The sequence below is a fragment of the Hyperolius riggenbachi genome, chromosome 4, assembly GCF_040937935.1.
Source record: "Hyperolius riggenbachi isolate aHypRig1 chromosome 4, aHypRig1.pri, whole genome shotgun sequence".
In the NCBI taxonomy this organism is placed as follows: domain Eukaryota; kingdom Metazoa; phylum Chordata; class Amphibia; order Anura; family Hyperoliidae; genus Hyperolius; species Hyperolius riggenbachi.
In genome coordinates this window covers 51,280,976-51,293,395 of record NC_090649.1, presented here as the reverse complement: position 1 = coordinate 51,293,395, position 12,420 = coordinate 51,280,976, and the positions used below count along the sequence as shown (strand labels likewise).

General features: G+C 42.2%; 1 protein-coding gene across 1 annotated transcript in view; it reads left to right on the top strand.

Moving 5' to 3' along the window:
- BLK (BLK proto-oncogene, Src family tyrosine kinase) overlaps positions 1 to 4,932 on the top strand; it is a 58,712-nt gene extending 53,780 nt beyond the window's left edge. The window contains exons 8-9 of the mRNA XM_068233226.1: positions 2,718 to 2,897; positions 4,847 to 4,932. Of these exons, the coding sequence (XP_068089327.1) occupies positions 2,718 to 2,897; positions 4,847 to 4,932 (266 nt within the window). The remainder of the gene's footprint in view (positions 1 to 2,717; positions 2,898 to 4,846) is intronic.
- Positions 4,933 to 12,420: the final 7,488 nt, after the last annotated feature.

The window sequence follows — 12,420 nt, the reverse complement described above, 5'->3', positions numbered from 1 at the left end:
AAATGCAAGAGATAAATGTGAGATAAGTATGAGATAAATAAGTGATAGTTAGTAGTTAGTTTTTCTCCAAATCACAATTCACCAGGGAAGAAAGAGGTGTGGCCATTCGTTATTTTTTCATCTCTTTATCCCCTGAATGAACCTGGAGATATCGTGGTTTTCACACAGCAGCTGCTGCTGTGGAAGATGGAGCCTTTTAAGCTTACTCTGTTAGGCCTGGTGCACACCAAAACACGCTAGCAGATTTTGAAACGCTTTTTCTTCTTTTTCTGTAGCGTTTCAGCTAGCATTTTGCGGTTTTGTGAAGCGTTTTTGGTGTAGTAGATTTCATGTATTGTTACAGTAAAGCTGTTACTGAACAGCTACTGTAACAAAAACCGCCTGGCAAACCGCTCTGAAGTGCCGTTTTTCAGAGCGGTTTGCGTTTTTCCTATACTTAACATTGAGGCAGAAACGCCTCCGCAATCCAAAATCTGCAGCAGCCCGGGAGTATGCGTTTCTGCAAAACGCCTCCCGCTCTGGTGTGCACCAGCCCATTGAAATACATTACCCTAGTGGATCCGCACCCGCAAGCGGATCGCAAACCACAGCAGAACCGCTCTGGTGTGCACTAGGCCTTAGAGCTTGCTTCTATTATGAGGAGACTAAGGCGCAGGAGGAGGGTCTGTTTAATCGCCCCTCGTATTTTTCGTGAGAGAACAGTTCTTGATAATTTTACTGAGACAGAGGTGGTAAAGAAGTTCAGACTCACTTGTGATATGATTTATGATATGATCCGGCAGTAAAAGGCGGGAATACTCTGGTCAGGTAGTGGTAAAACTCCGCCTCCTACCCACAATGCTTCACTTTCAAGCTTACAGAGAGGAAAAGTATCCCATGTAAATCATTAATACCGATTACCTAACTCTCTGCTTTCTCACACTTTCCTCATGCATATCTCTCCATTATCCCCTGCTATCTAACACTTTTCTCTCTGTCCTCTCACACTGGTGAATTGACTCTAGAGTGTTAAAATACCTCATGAGATAAACTACCTACCTTTTTTCTCTTAGTAAATCCTCTCTGGTGAATTGACGCCATTGGCAGTTAAAACGGTCCATTTTTCGCCTCTATACTGGAACTAATAAGTGATGACTAAAATTGGCAAATTTCACTTGTCCTTAATCTCTTTAAATTTTTATAGTTACGATTGCACTCACAATAGCTAATTCGGAACGCTAAAAATGACACGTAAATTACGTTAGTGTACGAGTGTATATGTGTAACAGAAAAATTGCAACTTAATTACGATTATGATCGTAATAGCTCATTTGTAATTATGAAAAATTTGCTCAAATACGCAAAATTCCATGTAATTATAGGCAATTTTCGGTAATTATGAGCAATTTTCTGTAATTAAGAGTTAATGCAATATTACAATGCAAAAGTATGAATGAATGCAAAATTAAGTAAGAGTTTGCCAAAAATTACGCATTATAATTGCAAGTAAGTTCATGGTAATTGCAAATTACAATGCAAAATTATGCATATGCAAAATTTCGTCTCATCCCTACTTCCAATCACTGTTCACCACTGCTTCTGAGGTTGGGGCCACTCCCCCAGTCCTGCCTATAGGCCCAAAGGAGTTATCAAGCTATTGCTGACCAATTTAAAAACTGCTTTCTTTATACCTTGTATTAGAGCCCTGCTTGACACCAATATGTGTCATTTGCTGTTTAAAGTGGACCTGAACTCTTGCACTGGACAGAAGGAAAACATAGAGAAATGCACCCTGTATGTATTTAGAGAGTTTAGCTTCTCTAATTCCCCCTCATCTGTGACAAATCACAAGTGTAATTTGATCTCTCAGATGTGTCAGCTGGCTGCCCCAGCAGAGCAGCTGACTGGTAAACACAGGATGTTAACCTAAGTCGGCTTCCATGAAAGCAGGAAGTAGACACACTGCAGATTTATTGCAGGATTTGTATCAGCTGTAACAATGACAAGTTTTTTTTTAAAGGTTATTATGCTATTGTTTATCTTTTAGAGCAGAGAGGAAGTTCTGGGTTCAGGTCAGGTTAGACAGACATCCTGCTAATGACACCTCTGAGTGTCATATGCAATCTAAGCAACTGATTTTCCTGCCATGACACAAGGCATGGATCGCTGTACAGCTGTGTAAAATATTGGTACTAAGGTATAGTATCCCGTTTGGGAAGTTTCTAATGATTTTTCTCTTTAAAGCGGATCCGAGATGAAAAACTAACTATAACAAGTAACTGGTCTATATATCTTATCTAAAGTTTAGATAGTTTACACAGCAAATCTAGTTGCAAACAGCTTCAACAGTATATGATTATTTATTTCTGTGATACAATGAGGGCAGCCATGTTCTGTTTGTCACATTGTCACAGGCCTGAGGGCTGGAGATGCAATAGGCTTGCCTGTGTGTAAATTCACTCCCCTCTCCTCCTCCCCTCTGCCTCTGAAATCTCTGGCTAGTAACCTCCTCCTCCTCCTCCTGCCCAGACTGAGCTCCCATAAGCCCTTGCTACAGTGCCAAGGCACTGTGAAAAAGCTGTGGGCGAGGCTTGTTTAGTTTATAGGGAAATAGAGTATTAAAACAAAACAAAAAATGTATTTGGCTTAAGGAGTGCCCTATAAACTATATGAAAGGAACACAATTATGCAAAGAGTAAAAGTTTATCTCGGATCCACTTTAATTTATAATCCCTCAGGATATTACAACAACAATATGACAGTAGCCATCAAGACATTGAAAGAGGGCACCATGTCTCGCGTGGCCTTCCTGCAGGAGGCAAACCTGATGAAAACACTTCGGCACGACAAGCTGGTGCAGCTCTTTGCTGTGGTGACCAAAGAACCCATCTACATTGTGACGGAGTACATGGCAAAGGGTGAGTGACCAGGCCAAGCAGGGAAGGGGGGCTTAAAGAGGCGCTATGGTGAAAATAATCTCATTTTTTAAATAAATTATTTATTCATTACACAGGAAGTGTTGTGTATGTGTTTTACTTTCACTTAGTGAATGACCGCAGGCATCTCGCTGATGCCAATGATCAGTTGTTACTTTGATTGACTTTGGGAACACATGCTTCCATTCACTTGTCCATTCACCTGTCATGGGCATGTGGTGGTGAAAATGCGAAAGTACGTATATATATTCCCCTGATCTGCAAGTGAAGTTTTCAGGGGCGTACATATACGTACCAGGTAACAAGAAAAGAAAAAGGGAGATCGAGAGCCCCCAATAGTGTATTATCGTTTTAATAATTGGCACAAAGTAAGGCAAAATAGTTATACTCACAAGTCTGGGTTGCCGGTAGGGGCAACCACTTCAAACGCAGACAAGGAGATTTGACCTGTCCTCGCTCAGGTTTAAGAAGTCGCTCTCCGTAGAGGAAAAAAAGAGGGGTGTCAACACCCATCCACCAGTATATACGTACCAGGGATTTGGAACTGGTTAAGATTGCGTCAGACTATCACTGCTACTGTTTGGAATCCATACCCTGCTTGTTAAAGGGAACCAGAGACGAAGCACCCTCATGTATTTTACCATATAGATCAGTGGGAACATTAGAGAAAACACCTACCCTGCTTTCTGTTTCATTGTGCACTGCACAGTTTGCTTCTAATCAGCCCTGATAAAATCCCAGACTGAGCATTCAGTCTGGCTTTGCTCAGGAATATTTATAGCTCAGTCTGTGTTCTCTCATGTCTTTTCAAGTCCAAGACTGCCCCCTGCTGGCTCTGCTCAGGAATCATTATAGCGGAGTCATTATAGCAAAGCCAGACTGAATGCTCAGTCGGGGATTTTATCAGGTCTGATAAGAAACAAGCTGAGCAGTGCAGAATGAAACCGAAAGCATGGTAGGTGTTTTCTCTAATGTTCCTATTGATCTATATGGTAAAATACATGAGGGCAGGGGCGCCTCTGGCCATTTTGTCACTCAAGGCAAGGAAACCTGTGGCGCCCCCCCCCCCCCCCCCCCCCCATGCAGCAGCTTTTCACCAGAAAATAATTGTATTACAGTAGTGGTTCAGTGTAATACTACGAGCCGCCGATCTACCGCCACTATACCACTGTATAGTTTTTTTCTAAGGACACTGTAGGAGGCAAGCCTCTCTTCTGCATCATGCTGTGTACATTTACCAGCTTGCCATCAAATTGTACATTTATTTCCCTCAACCAGCCTAGTGCTTCACATTGCCTTATATATTGCCTTATATATTGTACCAGCAGCCTGGGGGAAAATCTCCCTCCTTCCTCCTGGCTAGTCCGTTCTGAAATGCACACAAACACACCATTCTCCTCTTCTTTTCAAGTCATAAGGAGGGGCGGGCAGGATAGGAGTCACACAGACACACTCTAGATTCTGAGATAACACTAACATTAGGGAATGCCATACAAAGTATTGTAGACAAAAGGTTTGTAGATTCCTTATTTGAGGCTGAGCAGTAGAGGCTTTCATTAGAACTTTTTATCTCATAAGTTTTTAGTCTCTAAGGACAGGAAAAATAAACCTTTTTTCCCTCAAAGCGCCCTGCCATAAATCTGCGCTCTAGGCAATGAGCTTATCAGCTGGTCTCTAGAGGCGCCTCTGCATGAGGGTGCTTCGTCTTTGATTCACTTTAAAAAAAACTCTTGCAGTGTGAGCCAGGCCTAAGCTGCATTACCTGATGGTGCCACCATCATGGTGGTGTATTATTTACAGTATCTCTTCATGTTTTTCTTCAGTAGAGAGTTCGAACTTGTTATACTGGGTGCCTATCTGTGTGTAGAGACCACTCTGCTCTACCAATTCCAACTATTTCCTGTTGATAATAATCTTTATTGCCTTCTCAGGAAGTTTGGTTGATTTTCTGAAGACAGATGAGGGATTAAATCTGCGATTTCTGAAACTGGTGGACATGGCGGCCCAGGTCTGTTAGTATTTTATCACATTTTACTTGTTTTTTGCGTGGTTGTTTCCCTCTATGGAATAATCTGAGCTTTTACAAATGTTTGAAGTGTTTATTCCACCTCAACCTACAATACTGTTTTCACATTTTTACGCACATAAAGAGGCCTGTTATAGTTTATAAAATGTTTAATGTAAAGCTCTATCTCATAGCTGCAAGGATTGGTAGATGTCGGCTGCAATAACTTACCATCTCGCTGTTAAATCATTACAAGTCTAAAACGCCAACCCACCCACTGCTCCATTGGCAAAGCCGTCATGGCGTTATTTTTGTAAAGTGTACAAAAGTGCTGTGGACATCTTCCGTTCCTACTAGCAGCTGTGGACCAGGGATTATATTCTCCATTTGAAAGTACGGTAAACCCTCATTGGGGTGCCTCCGCCTTTGACAATACAATTTGCTTGGCTGTCCTTCTGATCATTTGTCTCGAATACTTTTAGCCATAGACCCTGAACAAGCATGCAGATCAGCTTGTTTCAGGTGTGTGATACAGACACTGCTGCAGCCAGAAAGACCAGCAAGGCTGCCGGGCAACTGGAATTGTTTAAAAGGAAATAAATATGGCAGCCTCCATATTCCTCTCGATTCGGGTGTTTTTTAAAGAGAAATATACAAAGGAAGAGCTAAGCCGGCACTGCTGTTGCTGTGTTCTTTATTAGCCAGATATTGCTGTCATCACAGGGTGCATAAAGTTGATACAAAAAATCACATACCGTGTAAAAATGGGCTAGTAGCTGTGAGATGGTGGTGGGCGCTGGGTGCAGGAGTAGCCTGACGGCCGTTTCGCGCTGTCTAAGCGCTTCTACGGAGGCTGTATGGCGGGGGTAGAATTGTTTGGTAAAAATACCCTCTGGTGCGGCATTCGGCGGACTTCCGCCTTCTGGTGCCGCCCCTAATCTTCCCCTTCAGCCAATCACCTAGTGAGGCGCATCTGCGCTTCATGATTAGCTTCCGTGGGGAAGAGAAGAACTAAGTTACTGGTGCCAGAGCGGGCCAAACTTATTAGGTGGACGCTAGAGCTATTGCTCTTATACGGCAACCTGTAACTGGTTAGGCGCCATCTTGTGGCCAAAATCAAAGCTGCAGATAAAAATCTTTTTGTTAAAACTAATGTGTAAAGCCTAAGTGTTCAGACTGGTTCATATGGAACCAGATGGCTGTGCAAAAAGTGCAATTATAGTGCTTGTATTCACAATGTGATGAGCGTGTAACTCTCTATAACATATTCATAAAACATTGGATAAAGTGAGGGTCAAGGTGTGACCAATAGGAACCTAACCAGGTGTTTTAAAATGCTCAATTCATGAGACATATTAAAAAAAGGGAGGTAAATGAGCGGGTAGGGGGAATGCTACAAATATACTGGAACTTAAATCCTAAGGACCATCAGAACACATGTAAACACATACATTAATACAGTAGGTATAAGGAATAGGGTGGCTGAAACTCGTCTGGGAAGTTTGGCCCGCTCTGGCACCAGTAACTTAGTTCTTCTCTTCCCCACGGAAGCTAATCATGAAGCGCAGATGCGCCTCACTAGGTGATTGGCTGAAGGGGAAGATTAGGGGCGGCACCAGAAGGCGGAAGTCCGCCGAATGCCGCACCAGAGGGTATTTTTACCAAACAATTCTACCCCCGCCATACAGCCTCCGTAGAAGCGCTTAGACAGCGCGAAACGGCCGTCAGGCTACTCCTGCACCCAGCGCCCACCACCATCTCACAGCTACTAGCCCATTTTTACACGGTATGTGATTTTTTGTATCAACTTTATGCATCCTGTGATGACAGCAATATCTGGCTAATAAAGAACACAGCAACAGCAGTGCCGGCTTAGCTCTTCCTTTGTATTCATCTGACATCTGTCCACTTTAGTCAGAGCACGCTGAGTATGCCTAAAAATTCACCCGCTGCAGCCCTGCGGACTCCTATATAACAGATGTGAATCTTTTGCAGTGCCGACTCCTCCCTCTTTTACCCCTTTCTATGTGTCTTATGTTTTTTAAAGAGACACTGAAGCGAAACAAAAAATTATGATAGAATGATTTGTATGTGTAGTACAGCTAAGAAATAAAACATTAGGAGCATAGACATAAGTCTAATATTGTTTCCAGTACAGGAAGAGTTAAGAAACTCCAGATGTTATCTATGCAAAAAAGCCATTTAGCTCCAAGACTTTCAAAGTCACAGAGAGCTCTGTCTTCTGAAGCTTGATATCTCAACTGTTAATCATTGTATTGTTTTTTCTGCTGCACAGGATTGGTCAATAATTCACTGGGCTGCTCTGTAAAATCATTTAGAATGCTGAGTAATGTGTAAACTGTAAATATTAGAGAATGATGCAATGTTATAAAAAAAAAACTATATAACTGAAAATAAAAATAAGAGAATATTTTCTTTGCTACTAATGTTCTAGTAATTATCCATACTGCACAACCAATTCATTATATCATAATTTTTTTTCGCTTCAGTGTCTCTTTATTAGTAATGATCATAATGTGCTAATTATGGTTTCTCACAATTGTACGTAATTTTCGTGATTTACGTAATAGGAAAAATCATAATAACGAAAAATTATATGCAATTTTGTGTAATTTCGAGCATACAAGATTTTTCATAATTATGAACATTTTTGTTTTCATGATCATAATCACAATCGGTTTCATGATGACATTTTCAGAATTATGAAAATTTTCGGAATTCCGAGTATTTTTCTGGCTGAATTTTCATGTAAAACACAAAATTACCATTTCAAGTTACCTGTAATTTCACAAAATTTTCTTGTTTTACAAGAAGTGATGAAATTATGAGTAACACGAAATTAAACACGAAATTACGATTGAAAGCGAAATTATGACACAAAGTTACTAATTACGAAATTATGAAATACAGAATTATGAATTACGCATTTTCTGATAATTACAAATTACAATTCCTTGCCAAAATTGCAAATTTCGTGTTGTAATTACGAAAATGTCAAATTTCGTCTCATCACTTCTCTTAAAGGAAACCTAAACCACCAAAAAAAATAGTTTCACCTACCTGGGGCTTCTACCAGCCCCCTGCAGCCATCCTGTGCCCTCGCATTCACTCCCACCTCCTCTGGTCCCCCGCCGCCAGCTAGTTTTGTTTTTGCCGACTCAGAGGGCCGCCATGCGTACCTTTGCACACGTTCCCGCTGGTGCAGGAGGCTATCGCGGACGTCAACACGTATCTTTGTACGCGTTGCACCTGCAACGGCGGCAGGTGACCAGGGCAGCAGTGAGTGTCTACGAGGGCACAGGATGGCTGCATGGGGCTGGTAAAAGCACCAGATAAGTGGAACTCATTTTTTGGGGGGGGCGGGGGGGTGTTAGGTTTCCTTTAAAGAGAATCTGTATGGTTAAAATCGCTCAAAAGTAAACATACCAGTGCGTTAGGGGACATCTCCTATTACCCTCTGTCACAATTTCGCCGCTCCTCGCCGCATTAAAAGTGGTTAAAAACAGTTTTAAAAAGTTTGTTTGTAAACAAACAAAATGGCCACCAAAACAGGAAGTAGGTTGATGTACAGTATGTCCACACATAGAAAATACATCCATACATAAGCAGGCTGTATACAGCATTCCTTTTGAATCTCAAGAGATCATTTGTGTGTTTCTTTCCCCCATGCACTGAAGTTTCAGGCTGCTCTTTTCTTCCTGCAAACAGCTTTGCCCTTGTTTGTAATTCCTCAGTATGTGAAAGCCCAGCCAGCTCAGAGGACGATTTATCCAGCTGATTAGAGCAGCTTCTCTCTTATCTAAATAACACACAGGCAGTGTGCATAGAGGGGCCAGAAAGGGTGAGTTCATAGCAGAACCACAACACTGAAGAACTTGGCAGCCTTCCAGACACAGGCCGACAAGTCTGACAGGGGAAAGATACATTGATTTATTACAGAGACTGTCATAGTAGAAAGTGCTGCAGTTAGCCAGAACACATTAGAATAGCTTTTGGAACATGTAGGATGATAAAAAACAGGATGCAATTTTTGTTACGGAGTCTCTTTAATGCAACACACAGAAGCTTTTTAACATGAGAGCAGAATGCAGAGCAGAGATATATTTAGAAGGATGCCCTGCGTGTAAATCTTGCTGTGGCATCCTCACGCTGGCGTCTTCTCTGGCAGGAAGCTGCCTGTAGCTTAGATGATTTTTCCACTGCAGCCGGCTCGATGTAACTTTGAGAAATCTTTTTTAAGTTACAGGAACTCTCTTAGAATATCTTGTGAAAACCACAAGGATGTCTATGCAGATGCTGCAGGTACTGAATAAAGATGGCTGCGATATGACTTTCTGCTGCATGCGCTCATTGTACACGCATTTCACAAACAGCTGAAAGAAAAACAAAAAAATATTATTTAAAAAATGACCACCATCTGCTGCTGTGAGTCAGGTGCTGACTTACAGGAAATGGATGGGCTGCAAAAGTATGCAAAGGCAACTGAAACTGAATTTAAAGGTTAGAGATTGAGAAGTGTGTCAGCTCTCCCTTGGGCTCAGGCACCATACTGCGCATGCGTGAGCGAGCGAGAGAGAGAGATTGCTAGCGCAGGTGCAATACAGAGCAGCACGTCTTCAGGAGCACTCGGGTTCAGTATATGGGCCTTCAGTATAGGTAGCAGGGTATATGTGCCTTCAGTATAGGTAGGTAGCAGGGTATAGAGGCCTTCAGTATCGGTAGCAAGGTACATGTGCCTTCAGTATCGGTAGCAGGGTATAGGGGCCTTCAGTATAGGTAGCACAGTACATGTGCTTTCAGTATTGGTAGGTAACTAGGTATAGGGGCCTTCAGTATAGGTAGCAGGGTATATGTGCCTTCAGTATAGGTAGCAGGGTATATGTGCCTTCAGTATAGGTAGGTAGCTAGGTATAGGGGCCTTCAGTATAGGTAGTAAGGTACATGTGCCTTCAGTGTGTAATGATCGCTGCTGCAGCAGGTGTTGCTGGAAGTAGTAGTGCTGCAGCTCAGGCAGTTCTGATCTATTTCCATGCAAGCTGCATAGCTTTGTCTGTCTTTCCCTGCTGTCAGCTTGTGACTGATTATCATTCACCTGTGTGGGAATCTGCATGTCTGCTCCCATTGGATGACCTCAGTATAAAGATCTGCTTCCTGCAGGGTTTCCTTGGGTATTCATAGCTTCAGTTTAAGCCTGTCTTGCTGTCGCTTCAGCCCTCGATCGTGTTTCTTGTTCTAAAGATACTTTGCTGGTCTTTGCATCATATATTGGTTCATTGCCAATATATATGCATACCAGCACGTTTATTATTTTCCTTGTATTTGTGTTACGTTGATACATCAGTGTCGCTGATGTATACGTACACGAACTGTTTATATCCTGTGTGCAGTTAGTCAGCTTTCCAGCACGTTTTGGTAGGTTGCGCGTACCGTGACCACCCGTGCTGAGGTAGTTACCCTGCTCCTGGTTCTGTTTGTGGATTGCGTTCATCTCTGCGAAGAGATAAGGAATCCTTCTGAATCCTGTTCTGTTACCGTTTGTGGATTGCGTTCATCTCTGCGAGGAGATAACGAATCCTTCTGAATCCTGTCCTGTTACCGTTTGTGGATTGCGTTCATCTCTGCGAAGAGATAACGAATCCTTCTGAATCCTGTTCTGTTACTGTTTGTGGATTGCGTTCATCTCTGCGAAGAGATAACGAATCCTTCTGAATCCTGTTCTGTTACCGTTTGTGGATTGCGTTCATCTCTGCGAAGAGATAGCGAATCCTTCTGAGTCCTGTTCCCTGTATTACTCGAGTCCTAGTCAGTGTTCCTGCTTATGTCATATATCGGTTCATTGCCGATATATACATATGTTAGTCAGACGTTACAAATAGTTTCATTGATAGCTGTAATTGTAATACGCTAGGAAAACATACTTATTGTATATTTGTCTGTGTTACGTTCATCTATCTTGATCCTGCTATTTCCTGACTATCCTGTCCTGTCTTTGTGAGGCACGCCATCGCTGCAATCGCATTGGCTGCCTCATTCCAGTCTGTCTTGTTTTGGACGCTTGCTGTCGCTAAGTAGCCGCTAGCTAGCAAGCGTTCATTCTGTCTACCTGTCCTGATCTCCTCAGTTCTGGTTTATGCGCTCAGCGCTACTTTGCGCTGAGACGTTATAACGAAAGCGTTGTTTGTGGCTGTCAGATCTGCACCGGCTCTGTGCGCCACAATCTCCTATTGGAGTCGGTCCTCCCCTCCACTATACTAGGGATAGCCTGTTTCCTTGTGCTGGTGTGTGTACCTCCTCCACGCCAGCTCATGCGTTGCATGCTGACTGTGGAGAATACACCACCAAGCCTTACATTATGAAAACCCCATTACCAATCCCCATTGTGGGGGGGATTCCCAGAAAGTATGACAGTGTTAATTATGGTTCCTGTTCCTTTAAGAAATTTGAAGAACTTAGCTCTGAAACAGAAAATGAGTTTTTCTCTGAATGTGCCAGGTTCCTGGCCAATCCTGATCTCCAAGCGACTCCTGTTTCAACCTGGGCACTCCAACTAAGTTATATTTTGTTTAAAGGGGAATTATTCCAGTGGGCATTTGATGTTCTCAATCATTCCGATTTGAAAGAGAGACCGCTGGAATTTCTAGCGTTTGTGATCCATAACTGGTTGCGCATAGATCCATTGCCTTTTCCTCTTAATGAACTCCTGGCAGCAGGTCAATCAGCTACTCCGTCAATTGCTTGCAAAAATGTTCAGCAAGCAGAAGGTGTTACTGATAATTTTCCTGCAGCCTTGAATAAATCTCCAAAAACAGCAGGGTCTAAGGCAAAACGCAAACGTTCTAAGAAACGTGTCCGATCTGCAGAGTCGTTATCCTTAGCGACTGAGACCTATAATGAGATTCTGCCATTAACAGATAATGAAATGCAATTGTCTTTCAGGGGAGTTAAATGGACTTATGAAACTACTAATGAACTTTCCTCCCTGGCTAGGGAAAATAAAGATTTTTGTTTAAAATAATTATCTGAGTATGATTATGAGGAGATATTACAGAGTATTGAACAAATCAACTTATTTGTGAAGCAAGGAAAGTTTGCATACACTACAGTTCAGCACTTGCTACAGGTATTGGAGATTCTTAGGAATAAGGAATCTGCCAATCACCTGCTAATTAACCCAATATATGTCCCTGCTACAATCATATCTGCAAACCATGATCTGCCTGTTAAGTATGCTTGGAATCCTCCATTTGAGAAAGGAGAGATGGAAGCTCTGGTCAATGAATGGAAGAATGATTCAAGTTCATTTTGTCAATTTTACAGTGCAAAAAGTGAATTAGTATTGAATGCATGCATTAAGTCTGCCTATAACCTAATAAAAACTGGTGTGTGTGGGTATGACTTTGTGGCTCCATTGATTGATGTGTGGGAACTGATTTTGGATGATTTTTATGTGACTCCGAATTCGCAAATTTGGCGTTCTGA